This window comes from Rhinolophus sinicus, chromosome 5 (assembly GCF_057876585.1).
Source record: "Rhinolophus sinicus isolate RSI-liver-muscle chromosome 5, RSI-T2T, whole genome shotgun sequence".
In the NCBI taxonomy this organism is placed as follows: Eukaryota; Metazoa; Chordata; class Mammalia; order Chiroptera; family Rhinolophidae; genus Rhinolophus; species Rhinolophus sinicus.
Genome location: NC_142505.1, coordinates 109,359,750 through 109,374,403, shown reverse-complemented (window position 1 = coordinate 109,374,403; position 14,654 = coordinate 109,359,750). Strand labels below are relative to the sequence as shown.

General features: G+C 43.2%; 1 protein-coding gene across 1 annotated transcript in view; it reads left to right on the top strand.

The window, feature by feature from the left end:
- SDK1 (sidekick cell adhesion molecule 1) overlaps positions 1-14,654 on the top strand; it is a 687,292-nt gene that overhangs the window by 546,870 nt on the left and 125,768 nt on the right. Inside the window, exons 18-19 of the mRNA XM_088798792.1 lie at positions 5,552-5,667; positions 7,322-7,514. Of these exons, the coding sequence (XP_088654918.1) occupies positions 5,552-5,667; positions 7,322-7,514 (309 nt within the window). The remainder of the gene's footprint in view (positions 1-5,551; positions 5,668-7,321; positions 7,515-14,654) is intronic.

Below are 14,654 nucleotides of genomic sequence, written 5' to 3'. Positions count from 1 at the left end.
ATCACACATGCCCTCTATATATATGACCAGGTGAAAATGCTAGAAATTAATTGAAAAAAAATAAAAAATAAAAAACTCAACACACGGAACAACAAATAACTCACCCATGATAAACAACTTGCAACTAAAGTAAACTTCAGCTCGATGAAACAGACCAGGCCAGGTGTCAGGGAAGCTGTGTGGCTCAGCCACCGGGGCCTCTCCTGCACAGACCCTACAAAGAAAGTGCATGACAGTGACTGGACTCAGGAAGAGTGCCAAGCAAGGAGGGAAGTTTGGGGGTTAAATAGACTTTCTTTTTTACAGCAGCTTTGAGTTCACAGCAAGGGATTCCCCATATACCTGGTACCCCCTCCTCCAGAGCGCCTCCCCCACCATCTGCATCCCCACCAGAGTGTTACACTCAGTGAACTGCACTGACATGTCCTCGTCACCGCAGATCCATAGTTTACATTCAGGGTTCACTCTCGGTGTTGTACAGTGGGCTTGGACAGAAATACAATGACATGTAGCCACATTGTAGCATCACACAGAGTCGTCTCCCTGCCCTAAAAATCCCGTGCTCCGCTTGTTCATCCCTCCCACCTGACTCCTGACATTTGCTGATCTTTTACTGTTCAGTATTTTTGCCTTTTCCAGAAGGTCATAGAGTTGGAGTCATAGGTATGTGTGTAGTTTCTCAGATTGGCTGCTTTCACATAGCGATATGCATATGTATAGTTTTCAAATGTAATTTCAACAGGTGTACATTTTTGAGTGGCCAGAAAACTGACAGACGTCAGTCTCTCCGGCCCATGTGTAGCCCATGGGAGGTGCCAGTCTGCCCTATGGGGCCTCCTACTTGCCACCCCAAGAAATCCATCTTTGGGTAAGAGAATCGGCCATTGCTTTATCCTGGTCGCAAACGTTTCCATACCAGATAAAACTCCTGTGGTTTTCTTTCCACATGTCCTGGTTGTTTGGTGCCCGTGAAAGCTGGGTACTCACGCCATGGCTCCTTGTCTTTGGCTGTGAGAACTGAGACAGTGTCCGATGGGTTTAGGCTATGTCGAATTTAACACAGAACACGCTGGGATCTGTGCTGGGGGGATTATCTGGTGGAAATGGATTTTCTCGAGCAATGAAAACCACAAGAGCACAACACCTGTCACTTTGCATCTTCAAGGCCTGCAGAGAGAGGCACAGAAAGGTGGCACTTTAAATGCTAATTATGGGGAGATGAAGGGGGAATGTCCCTGGAAGCTTTATTCGGAGCAGCAGGAGACCATGGCTTCCTACTGAGACCCTGTGTGAAGACTGAACCCAACCCTGTGAACACAGAACCTCCACTTATCTGCAGAGTGGTCTCATCTCAGAGGCTAAGCCCTTGTCTTTTCTCAGAAGGGGTAGGATTACGTAAGCCTTAATAATTAAGACCTTTCAGCCATAGCAGCTCCTTTATTGGAAACACTGTCAAGAAGGATTTACTGGCTGTAGGTCTTTTTCTCACTCGAGGGAATTTTTAATTCCATTGTCCACAAATTTGTGAGTCACATCTGATGATGATAATCAGGAAAAAGAAAACAGGGATAAGAATTGGCGGTGTTTTGAAAGAAGCCCGGGGTGGTTGAGAGAAAGGAATCTGAGGCTTCAGACTTGTGTCCTGTGACCTTGGAGACAAGGCTCATGAGCTTTGCTTGGGGGGACGGTGTGGCCGGAGGGATTCTCAGTCGGAGAGATTCTCAGTCGCATGGTTCTGTGTGACCCCAGGTCATGAGAAGGGAGTTCGCTTTCCTCCATGCTATGAGTTACGGATGCAGTTTTTTTGGTGTTTTTGTCTTGTTTTGTTTTCATATGGGTGTCCATTCTTTCCTAGCACCATTTGTTGACAAGACTGTCCTTTTTTCCGTAGAATTGTCTTTGTCCCGTAACCAAAAACCAGTCGATACACATGTGAATAGTTTCTGGATTCTCTTTCATTGATCACTGTGCCTGTCGTTTCCCCAGCAGCGCTCTGTTCTAACTACTGTCGGGTTAGAGTTAGCATTAATATCATGCAGTGAAGATTGTCCAATTTTGCTCTTTTTTCAAAATTGTTTTGGCTATTCTAATTCCTCTGCTTTCCCTTATACATTTTTTTTTTTTTTTAATTGGGGAAAGGAAACAGGACTTCATTGGGAAACAGTGTGTACTTCCAGGACTTGTTTTCCAAGTCAAGTTGTTGTCCTTTCAGTCTTAGTTGTGGAGGGCGCAGCTCAGCTCCAGGTCCAGTTGCCGTTGCTAGTTGCCTGGGGCACAGCCCACCATCCCTTGCGGGAGTCAAACCGGCAACCTTGTGGTTGAGAGCCCACTGGCCCGTGTGGGAATCGAACCGGCAGACTTTGGAGTTAGGAGCACGGAGAACTCCAACCGCCTGAGCCACCGGGCTGGCCCCCTCCCCTATACAATTTAAAGTCAACTTTTCAATTTCTAAAAAGTCCCAGCTGCAGTGTCAATTGGGATTGCAATCAATGTATAGATCAGTTTGGGGAGAACTGACATCTTTATGATGCTGTCTTCCAGTCCTTAGTAAGGTATGACTGCATTTACTCTGATCAGTGTTTTGCAGATTTTAACATACAGATCTTGCATGTAGTTAGTTAAATTTATATCTAGTTCATGTTTTAATTGCTATTTTAAATAATATTGACTTCTTTATTGTAATTTCCAACTATGCGTTGGTCATGTAGAGAAACATAATTAACTTTCGTATTGTTGAGACTGTGTCTTGTGATCTCGCTAGCTTCAGTTCCAGGAGCTCTTGTTTTGACTCAAGAGTTTTCTTCATGAACAATCATATTGTCTGAGAATAGAAAGAAGTGGTTTAGTTTTTTTTCCCTTTTCATTCTTTATGCCTTTGATTTCTTTCGCTTGCGTTACTGCACTGGCTTGCACTTCCGGGATAGGAATGACCAGGAAGATGTCTTTGCTTTGTTCCTGATCTTAGGTGGGGGAGCACTCAGTTTGTCATCGTAAACAAGATGTTTTAAAGATGCACTTTATCAAGTTTATTTGAATTTCTACTTTACTGAGAGGTTTTTCTTTTTTAATCACTATTGGATATTGAACTTTGACAAATACTTTTTCTAAATCTATTAAGATGATCATATTTTTTTATTTATTCTGTTGATACAGTGAATTACCCTGATTGATATTTGAATGTTGAACAAGCCTTGCATTTATAAGATAAACTCTACTTGATCGGGATAAGTTATGATTTTTATATATTGCTGAATTTGATTTTCTAATATTTTATTGAGGATATTTATGAGGGATATGGGTCTGTAGTTTTCTTTTAGTATCATTTTTGATTTTGGTGTCAGGGTAACGCTTTAGAATTGCTTTTATTTCTTCCTCAAATGCTTGGTAGAACTCACCAACAAGCCTATGTGCTGAGAATTTTCTTTGTTGGAAGGTTTTAGTCATGTATTCAGTTATTTGATAGTTATAGGACTACTTACATTATTTATTTCTTCTTAAGTGGATTTTGGAAGTGTGTTTCTTTTAAGGAATTGGTCCATTTCATCTAAATTGTTGAATTAATTAGCATAAAGATGTTCAATATGTTCTCAATTCTATTCATATAAGTAGGGTTTGTAGAGGTGTCCCGTGATATTGGTCATATTGGTACTTTGTGATTTCTCATTTACTCTTGATAAGTCTGGCTGCAAGTTTATTGATCTTTTAAAAGAACCAGCTTTTGGTTTCATTGATTTTCCCTATTATTTTTCTATTTTCATTTCATTGATTTCTTTTTCTTTACTATTTCCTTCCATCTATCTGCTTGTTTTTGGTTTAATTAACTTTATAGATTCTTAAGATAGAAGCTTAGCTTCTAATATAAATATCTAAATGCTATAACTTTCCCGCTAAGACTTCTGCGTCCCATAAATTTCGATATGTTGTATTTTCCATTTCATTAAATTGAAAATGCTTTCTAATTTTCCATGTGACTTCCTCTTTGACTTGAGGTTATTTTGAAGTATATTGCTTAATTTCCAAATATTTAGGAATTTTCCACAATCTTTCTGTTGTCAATTTCAAGTTTAATTCTGTTGGGGTCATATAACATACATTCTGTGATTTCAATTATTTTCAACTTGTTTAGGCTTGTTTTTTGGTTCAAACTATGTCTATCTTGGTTAAGTTCCGTGTGCACATGACAAGTATGTATAGTTGGCGGTTGATAGGTAGGTTTAAAAACAAATATCACATAGGTCAAAGTGCTTGGTGGTGTTTTTCAGGTCTTGTATATCCTTTCTGATTTCCTTTGTCCACTTTTTTCTGTTTTCATAAAGGAGTATTAAAGTCTCCAACTAGAATAGTAGATTCTTTTCTTTTTCCTTTAGTTTTATCACTTTTGCCTCTTGTATTTTGAAGTTCTATTGCATACACATTTAGGATTCCGAAGTCTTCTCCTTTATTTATTTATTCATTTATTCATTTATAAGAGATTATTTGAGCCAACTGGCAACATAAGCCCAGGGAGCAAGACCTCCATGTTCTGCTAGGATTCTTAAGTCTTCTTGGTGAATTGGTCTCTTCATTATATAATGTCCCTCTTTATCATAGGTTTTATTCCTTCATCGGGTATCTACTGTGCCTCATAGTAATAAAACCACTCCAGGTTGATTTTAATTCGTGTTTCCATTCTTTTAAGCTATTTGTCTTCATATTTACAATGGAATTCCATTAGACACCAAGCCTTGCTTTTCACACAACTGACAATCGGCCTTTTATTGGGATGTACAGACTGTTTATGTTTTAGTATAACCATTGATATGATGGCATTATAATCTATCCTCTTGCTAATTATTTTCTATTTGTTCCCTCTCTTATTTTCTTTCTTTTCTATTGTTTTTTCCTGCCTGCTTTTGTATTAATTAGATATTTTTATATTTACGTTATTTTTTCCACTCTTGCCTTATTTATATCTCTTTTTCAAACTTGTTTAGTGATTGCTCTGGAGTTTAAAATATACATTATTAATTAATTACAATTTCTCTTGAAATATACTGCATGTATAATGTAAGAATTTTTTTTTAAATGGTGGCCCCTGTGACAAACAGAAATTTTGCCTGCAGATGAATAAATAACAATACAGATGGGAGGGGGATTATTTTTTTTCCACGTAAAAGATAACTGGGTTTGAATAGAGGTGTATAATGAGGGAGGTGGATTTCTAAATGAAACCTCGTCTTATCTCAAATATTGGGTAATTGAAAAAGTATTCAGAGAAGGGTTTTGTTTGCTCTCCATCCTGAGCTCGCTAGAAAGGCTCACCCGTGGAATGAGATGATCCAGTCCACTTTTCTGCCTATGCCTTAAAGAATTCTGCAATAAAAAGAGAAATAGCCCAGTTCTTTTTCTTTGTAATGCCTCTATTAGCTTCTGCAAACATTCATCACCCACTCTGTTCTCAATGCTATAATTGCCCGTGAATCGTGAACAGCAGCTGAGTCTCTTTTTCCTCTCTTTCCCCTCCTGTGCCTCTGCCATTCGCTTGGCTGCCTTCCACGACCGCCTGGGACAGTGCCGACCGCGCCCCCACAGAATGTGCGAACAGAAGCCTTGAGCTCCACGAGCATCCGGTTCCTGTGGAACCCCCCACCTCAGCAGTTTATCAATGGCATCAACCAGGGATACAAGGTACATGGCGTCGGCCTCTGGTTGGCTGTCTTGGTATGTCATGGCCTTGTGGTCAGTGAGGTGGCCCCCCAGCCCTCGCTGCATCAAGGTACAGTGTGTATTGACTGTGGTGGGGTCACCTGAGGTCACCAGCATCCTATCACCAGCTATACTGACTCAGAAACTCAAATTACTCGTTTTCCAGAGGATGGTTCATACACACCAGAGCAGTTTCTCATGAGAAAGGCCGTCCATTTTAAAATGACCAGCGAGAGACCTGTCTCGGTTGATCGGAGTCAGCATTTGTACGAACCACTTCTTCCTGGAAGGGCGTTCTCTCGGGGGAACACAGGCCCCAGGTGCAATTGAATGATATTTCTGTCAAGGAAGGGTGCTCACTCCTTCCCCCTATCTGCTTTGGGGAGACTTCTGCTTGCAGAACTGAGACCCCCTTGATTCAGGGGACCTCCCTGGACTGAATCAGAGGGGGACACATTCCCACCACCCACCTTCCCTTTGTATTGAGTTACAAGCATGTGTAACCTTCATACATGTGCTAGGATGCGATTTCCAAAAGTACAGCCTCTCGTTCCTTTAGACCTACTCCTGGTTGGACCTGGAGCCATTTCACCTACAGCATAGCCATTAATCTCCTGCCATGGCAGGTAAACTCCGGGGACATCTTTAGTGAAGGGTTCCACGCAGTTGGCCGGAGCACTTGGTAATCTCAGATTCAGAAAGTGTTATTTCCTCAGACACACAGTCCATTTTTTTCCCATTTGGATTCAATTTGCAAAAACACTTGTTTTTCACTAGTAAGGCAAACATCGCTAGAAATTTGCTTACCTTTTCTCTCCCCAGAGGTTTCTACAGTCAGAAGCTATTTTGAAAGAAAAATCATATTGATCAACCGATGATTTTGCCTTCTTGACTCTCCTGTCAAGTCTTATTGGCAAGACTGGAGCGTTCATTCCGTGGCCTTGCTGTCTGTCTGACCCATATAAATATGCTTTGTATCCTGCAGCACGTCACCTTTCCGCCCTAATTAACCCTGGAAATATTTGGTGTCAGAGGAATTCAAAGTCACACTCAGACATAGTGTTGCCAAAACATTAAAACTTTCTTGGAGTATGTATATGTACCGTATTTCTTTAAAATTGGAATCAATCTCCTAAAATCCTTTTCAGAAAACTAGTGTGATATAAATTATAAATAATTAAGATTGTCCCCAATGAATTAAGGGCTTATTTTTGAGTCAGAGTAAATGCCTATCTAGAAAATATTTGTGTTGATGTTTCAATGTACTGATTCAGTTAAACAACAAATGGTGTCATCTTTATACCATAGTGTTAAAAAATTATGTGTTCTGTAACAAGTTCAAGTGAAGAGAAAGGAAAGGTGTGAGGAGTATCTGTTACAATATGAGTTAAAGTAGGTATTTTATTTATATCTACATGTATAAAATGTACATAAATATACATATTTGTAGTCAATAATCTATGAGATATCTTTTAAACTCAATATTTTTAGTAAGATTATAAATGTAGGCTCTATGGAGTTTCTTAATTATGACTCTGCTTTGAAGACATATTCATTACAAAATGAAATTCTGATGCAGACTTGAAAGTGAAGCTATGCAATTAAAAAGGATCTTTTTCAACCTGTTCCACCCCAGCTCCTAGCGTGGCCGGCTGACGTCCCTGAGGCTGTCACAGTCGCCACCATTGCTCCAGACTTCCATGGGGTCCACCATGGCCATATAAGCAACTTGAAGAAGTTCACTGCCTACTTCACATCTGTCCTGTGTTTCACCACCCCCGGGGACGGGCCCCCGAGTGCACCTCAGCTCATATGGACTCACGAGGACAGTGAGTAGCCCTTTGCCACGTCACTTATCAAGCCCTCGTCAGCTGTCAGAGAGGTCTGGACCACCTCTGTGTCCAGCACTGGGCAAGAGCAGAGATGGCTCATCAGGAAGCTCCACATTCTCAGAATGTTTGCAGTCCGCTTGTCCTTAGGAGCTAAGCCACTGAAAAGCTTAGTAACACTGGGAACAGGTGGCCCGTGGGCTGGGCCAGGAACGCTGGCTACAAGAAGGAGCTGAGGGCGAGGGAGGGATTCTCGTCTGGCCGTGTGGTCAACCTGGGAGCTTGCTGGTCTTCTCTGTGCCCGGGGTTCAACTTCAAATCCGCTTACCTTCTCCTTGAATCCCCCGGTGCCCCCCAGCTGTGCTCCCTGACCCTCCCAGGGACATTGCACCAGAGCCGCTCCTGCCCCCCCGACTTGCCATTGTCTCCATCTGGTCCATTTATACCAGCTGCTCTGCTCTCAGGCCAACGGGCGCTTCCAAAAAACATTGTTTGATGACAGTAGCCTGAGAAAATGAGCCCAGATGTGCACCAAAATCTATTTACAAGGAAATTCATTACAATTATTAGAAATTGAAAGTAAAATGAAAAACATTCAAAGGTTCCAAAAGGGGATAATTGAAAAAAATTACAGAAAGACAATATACTACATATTTTGTAGCTACTAAAAAATATTTTTGAGAGAAAAATGATCATGATCTAATGTTAAGTTTAAAAAAAAAGTATAGAAAACTATGTGAGATCCAAATTTTATAAAAACACACTTGTATAAAAGGACGTGAGCTGAGAGAAGACCTTGAAGGAAACATGTCACAATTTTGACAGTTATTACCTCTATGTGACATGATATGGGTAAATTTTACATTTTTCTTCATATTTTCCCACACGTGAATTCTCATTTCTACAATAGCATGTGTGTCCTCCGGAAGGAGAGTTAAGACTAGTATAAGTTGTTTGAATGGTCACCAGGGCTGCCGCTGCCTCTCTTCCAGTGTCCTCCTCTCCCATCTCGCTGGGTCTGGGTGTGGCCTGGCCTTCCAGACTTTTCTCTACTTGGTCCTTTGCTCTGCACTGTCCTGCTCCCCACTGTCCTCTCAGCAGGTGGCATGTACAGAGGTCAAGGTCATCCAGTGAGCTCCCTCATGGCAGTGCCCCCCACTTCTCAGTTGCCCTGTGTTCTCACCTTGTTCCTCTTCCCTCATGTCTCGGAGGATGAAGAGTCTGACCTTTCTTGGCCCACAGGTATGGTCACGTCTCCTGCACCAGCAGTGGCAGCTCCCCGACTGTACTGCCTACAGTCACCCAGCTAGCTCCTCACCTCCTTCCAGCACAAACGATGACTCTGCCCTCCTAACCACTCACGCTCCCCACGTCCCTTCCCAGCCCGGCTCTCACTCCACTACTCTGCTGTGACTATCTTGCCGTTGACTCAGACCCATGTCAAACTGGTGACACAGGCAGAGTAGTAGATTTCCTGACCTCAGAGACCACTGACCTTCCTCCCATAAAACAGCTAAAAGAAAAAGTAACTCTGCCACTATTAACTGATCCTGGAAGTTCTTCCCGTACTCTCCCTTTGATCTACCTGCTTGGTGTTCAACTGAAATGGTTACTGAAATAGTTAGAGACTGTCATGCAGATGTAAGAAATAACACTGACATCCATGTACACTTTTTTCAGTTCCCCCAGTGTGTTCTCCAGTTTCGTGTGTTCTCGTGTGTGTGTAATTCTATATGATTTATCACATGTGTAGGTTTGTGTATCTACCACCACAGTCAGATACTGAGTGGTTTCGTCAACACGATTCTTCTTTTATAGCCATACCCATCTCCCTTCCTTTCTTCCTTTCTAATCTACGTGCCTTTTATTGCTTTTTCTTACCTTGGTCTTGACCATAGAGGGAAAGCATTTAGTCTTTCACTATTAAGTATGATGTTTTTTATATCTGTTCTTTACCAGGTTGAGGCAATTCCCCTCTATTACTAACTTGCTGAGTTTTTGTCATGAATAAATGTTGAATGTTTGCAATTGCTTTTATGGCATCAATTGATAGGATCATATGATTTTTCTTTTTAGCTTATTGATTGATATGGTCGATTGAGTTTCACATGTTGAACCAACCTTGTATACTTGGAATAAATCCCACTTGGTCATGGTGTGTAATTATTTTTTACGTTGTTGGATTCAGTTTGCAACTTCTTCATGGAGGGTGTTTTGCGTTTAAGTTCATGAGAGATATTGGTCTGTACTTTTACTTTCCTGGGCTGCTGTTTTTGTCTGGTTTTGGAATCAGGGTAATATTGGCCCTGATAAGTTTAGACATGTTCCATCCTGTTCTGTTTTCTAGAACAGATTGTATAAAGTTGGTGTTAATTCTTCTTTAAATGTTTGGTAGTTTTCCAGTGAAATCTTTTGGACCTGGAGATTTCTTTTGGGGGAACATTTTAATTATAAATTCAATTTCTTTAACAGTTATAGTACTAGTCAGTTGTCTGTTTCATCTTGGTTGAGGTTTAGTAGTTTGCAATTTTCAAGGAATCCTCTAAGATGCTGAATTTGTGAGTGTAAAGTTGTTGGTGGTGCTCCCGTATTGTCTTCGTAATGCAAGACATGTAATCGCCTTCCTTATTTCTTTCCTCATATTGGTGATCTGTTTCTTCTGTGTGTGTTTTTAAGTTGTTTGTTTGTTGTCATTCTTCCTAGAAATTTGTCGATTTTATTGATTTTTTTTTGAAGAACCAGCTTTTTGTTTCATTGATTTTTCTCTATTGTTTTCCCATTTTCAATTTCATTGATTTCTGCTCTTATTGTCTTCCTACTGCTTGTTTTGGGTTTATTTTTCTCTTCTTTCTTTAATTTCTTGAAGTAGCACTTCAAGATTATTGATTGGAGGCCTGTGCACATTTCTAATGTAAGCATTTGGTGCTATAAATTTTCCTCTACTACTTTGGCTGCATCCCATATATTTTGATATGTTGTATTTTATTTTCAGTCAGTTCTATATATTTTTATTTTCTTTGAGACTTCTTCTTTGACCCATAGATTATTTAGAAATGTGCTATTTAATTTCCATGTGTTGGACATTTTCCTTTTGTCTTTTTGCTATTGACTTCTAGTTTTATTACATCATGGTCAAAGAACAAATTTGGAAAATTACAATTCCTTTAGGTGTATTGAGGGTTTGTTTTACGGCCCAGCATATGATTGATCTTGGTGAATGTTTAATGAGTGCTTAAAAAAATCATGTGTATTCTGCTGTGGAATCTGCTTTTCAATCATAAACTTTATACCTCTCATCAGCATTTAGAATCAAAGGAGAAAGTTGAACAAGTTTAGCCTTTTCCTTAAAAAAAATAATTGTGACAATTTCATCAAGTCCTATGCCCGTTATGCCTGTCGTAGTTATAGTTGATTGACTGATGCAGGTCTCCGTCTATGCAGCATGCGGGCATGTATATGTACTCACATTCAGATGTCTGTGCAATGCCTGTTATGTGGGCAGGAGCCAGCTGGGTGTTGAAGGGGTTGCAGAAATAAGCACAGCCTCTGCCTTTACAGCTCTGAGCCTAATGAGATGCGTGGTGGACATGACCGAGGTCAGTGCCACTGAGGGAGGATGTCCGAGAAGTGGCTGTGGTAGCCCAGTGAAGGGGGACAGAAAATACCTGGGGAGGTCAGATAAGTCTTGTAGAGATGAAGTTGAACGCAACCTTGATAAATGAGCTTTTCATGCAAAAAACTGGATGAGGACATCCCGATAGAAGAAATAGAATCCATCAAGCAAAGAGAATAGAAGGGTGTGTGAGAAACTATGAGGTGTTCAGCATGGCTGTAGTATAGTATATGGGGAGGGGGGGCAGTGGGTGTGAAAACACGTTGGGAACGGAGCCAATTGCTAAGTTACGGCACTTGGGCAAAGACAGCCGAGGCATTGGAGGACCCCAAAGCGTTTCCATTAGGGCCGTTATTTGAGTAGATCTGCCGTCTTAAAGCTCTGTCGGGGTTTTGTGATGATAAACTGGAGATAAAGGTGAGGGAGTCTGGGAAGAAGTCTGCCATTACCAGAGCCTACACCCAGGCCATGGAGACAGCAATAGGGGAGATTCTGGAGACATGTCACAAAGAAATGGGGGCTCATTAGATTTAGGAGATGGGGAGCAGGAATTCTCCAGGATGACTCCACATCCTCTGGCTTACGTGGCTGGATAGATGGTGACGCCAGTACCGAAACATGGAATCATGTCCAGGGTGAGGACGCTGGGTTTAGCTGGGACGCACATGGCGTGCAGAGCCTGGTGGGCTCGGGCTACGCGTGGCCGATGGGCAGCAGGGTCTGAAGATGTCGATTGGGGAGTCCTAGCAATTAGCGACTGTGATGTTATTTTCCAAGGGAAGGTTAGGGAATACAACTGAGTATGTGGTCTAACCACAGATGGAAATACGTGAAACCAGCTCTGCCTCAGAGCGTGCAAGGCATAAGGTCCTTAGCAGCTAAAGCCACCTACATGGATAAAGTCCCTCTGGGAATCAGTGGGCAAACTGCACGGGGCTTAAGGGAAGGGAGAAGCTCACTGGGCTCTGGCACAGCCATGTGCAAGCAGGCTGGTTGGGGAGGAGCTTAGTCTTCCGCGATTGAATACAGACAGAGGCCAGCAGAGGGCTGGCTCTCCGGAAGGGGACAGATGTGTTGCTTGGATGAAGGGCACATTCTCTATTCACCTGCAGGAAAATACAGCCTGATTCCTTCATGTTTAGAGGTGAGGTGGGAAGGGGGATTCCTGGTGGGAGGAACTGGATGCTGAACTCAGAGAGGTGGCAAAGCATTCTGGAAGCATCATCTATCAAGCATCTCCTTGTAGCTCTTCATTATCTGGGGTTTTCCTCTCATTCATTAACTGAACCGAGTAAGGCCAACATCTCAGCTCAGACCACCGCCAGGTCCGACTGGATGTGACTTTTCAGAGGACGCTTATTTAAAATACAAAGTGGCAAGAGAATGTCTTCAAATAACAGGGAAGAGTCGGGCTGGATCCCTTACTCAAAAGGCCCACTGTTGCCAATTAAACAAACAGACAAAGCTGTGGGGAGACATCCCACCCAGCTCTGTAGCCTGAAATGGAACACTGAGGGCAGTTAGAGCACTATTTGTAAGTAAGAAGAGAAACGGGAATTTCCTTCTTGGGAATGTAGGAAAATGGAAGTGATGTCATCTTTTTAGCATTTTCTCAGGGAAGCACCATTTTTTTTTGATAGTCAGGAAGGCTGTTACCCTATATGGAAAGAGAGCCGCCCTTAAGTGTGGACTGAGGTTGGCAGACTGTTGGAAGGCTGAGCGCAGGCTTGGTCTGGGCTTGGGTGCAGCCTCACAGGGGACGCGGGACCCAGGGCTGGAGAACAGCGTCCATCGCCGTGTAGCTGATGGTGCTGCAGTGAGTTCCACATCCACCAGGCCTCTTCCAAAGCTCCACGGAAACAAGAACTCGGGTGGGCGTGGGGGTGGGGGAGCAAGCGGGCAGTAAAGAGGAAACAGAATATAAATTTTAAGCCTAGATATGGCCAGCTTCTTCCAGTAGCGCTGGAGGACAGCGAACTTGGGCAGAAATCCAGGAAGCAGAAACACTGAGAATATATAAAAGGAGCAAAAAGCTTTCTTTGCTGCTCCATCGATCGATAGAAGAACAAGTCAGTTCAAAAATCCATCAGAATGTCTTTCTGGATCCTCAGAACGGGGGCAGGATGAGATGGTCTTGACAGCCATTGTACTTTACCATCCTCCACACTCCAGAGGGAAATTTGTCAGAGTGTCTGAGATTATACATGAAAAACCTTTTGAAAGTTCCGCCCAGATGAGTGTATTTGCTGAGGCTGTTACCATATTTTTAAAAGGACGAGCTGTGCTCAGAAGCTTTGTCCTAGTGCCAGCTGAGTACGTACGAGGTGCTGAATTCACCTGAAATCTGCCGTCTGTGCGAGTAGGGCGGGCAGTAGCCAGAACCGGGATGAGGCTTGTCTGCAGGGACCCCCTGAACTGTCTTTGGAGAGACAACCAACACCCTTGACTTCCTGCTCTCCTATTTTAAGGTTTAAAAAATGGCATTTTTTTATTATGAGGTAGATCTCAGCATGGCATTGTTCCGAGGTCCCCCAGGGGAGGCAGTGGCACAGCGCTGGCTCGAGGGACGTGGTGTGCCTGGCTGGCCTGCCTGTGCTTCGCTGACACGTGCAGAATCAGTCAAACCCTCCTCTCCACTCCATTCTCCTCCTTCCCCTCCTTTGTCTCCAGTTCTGCCTTCGAACCTCCCTCTGCTCCTCCCTGACAGTCCCTTACCTTCTCCTGGACTGGGCACTGAGCGGGATAGGCATGGGGACAGGGCAGGGAAGCAAGCAGAGCAAGTCTGAGCGAAGCAGCCATATTTGCCAGTGAAATGACGGACGAGCGCCATACGAAGCTTGGCCTGGTGAACAGTGGAGCCCCGTCTCCCTTCCTTCCCCTATTCCATCTGAAGGCTCTAGCTCCTGGAAAGAATTTCCTTTTCCATCTGCGGAAAATAACCAGCCACCTGTGAGAACATCACTCTTGGCACAGCCACCTCTTCCCGCTCCGTGACCACGCAGGGAGGTGGCCCTGATGGGACCTGTTGTAGGAGCGGTAAGGGCTGGCTGTGAACGCAGGGGAGCTGGAGCACGAGGCGGGGGTAAGAGCCCTGGACACCGCTGCGGTCCCACCCACGGCCCACTTGCTCTCTGTCCTGCAGGCCTCTGGGAGGTGCACATGCTAGCCCGCCTCTGTGCTGAGGAGCTGTGTGTGCTCCGGAAGTGGCCTCGCTGCTCTGGGCTGAGATGGCCAGCGGCAAAGTGGGAGACAGGTCAGAGCAGATCTGTAGTGTCCAGCTGGCTCGGACAAGCCACGGTCCTAGATCTGTTTCCCCCAGGTGTTTTCAAAGTGACAATAAGCTCATCTCAGAAAGGACTTTATATTCTGCTGATATGATAACTGACAACTAACACTGATCATGGCAGCACATGTCACTCGGCGTTTGCGTGGTGCCCGGGACATGTCTTACTGCATTTTATTCTGCAGTCACCTTGCAGGGTGAGTTATTTTTATTTCCCCATTTCACAGATGAGCAAACTAAGGCT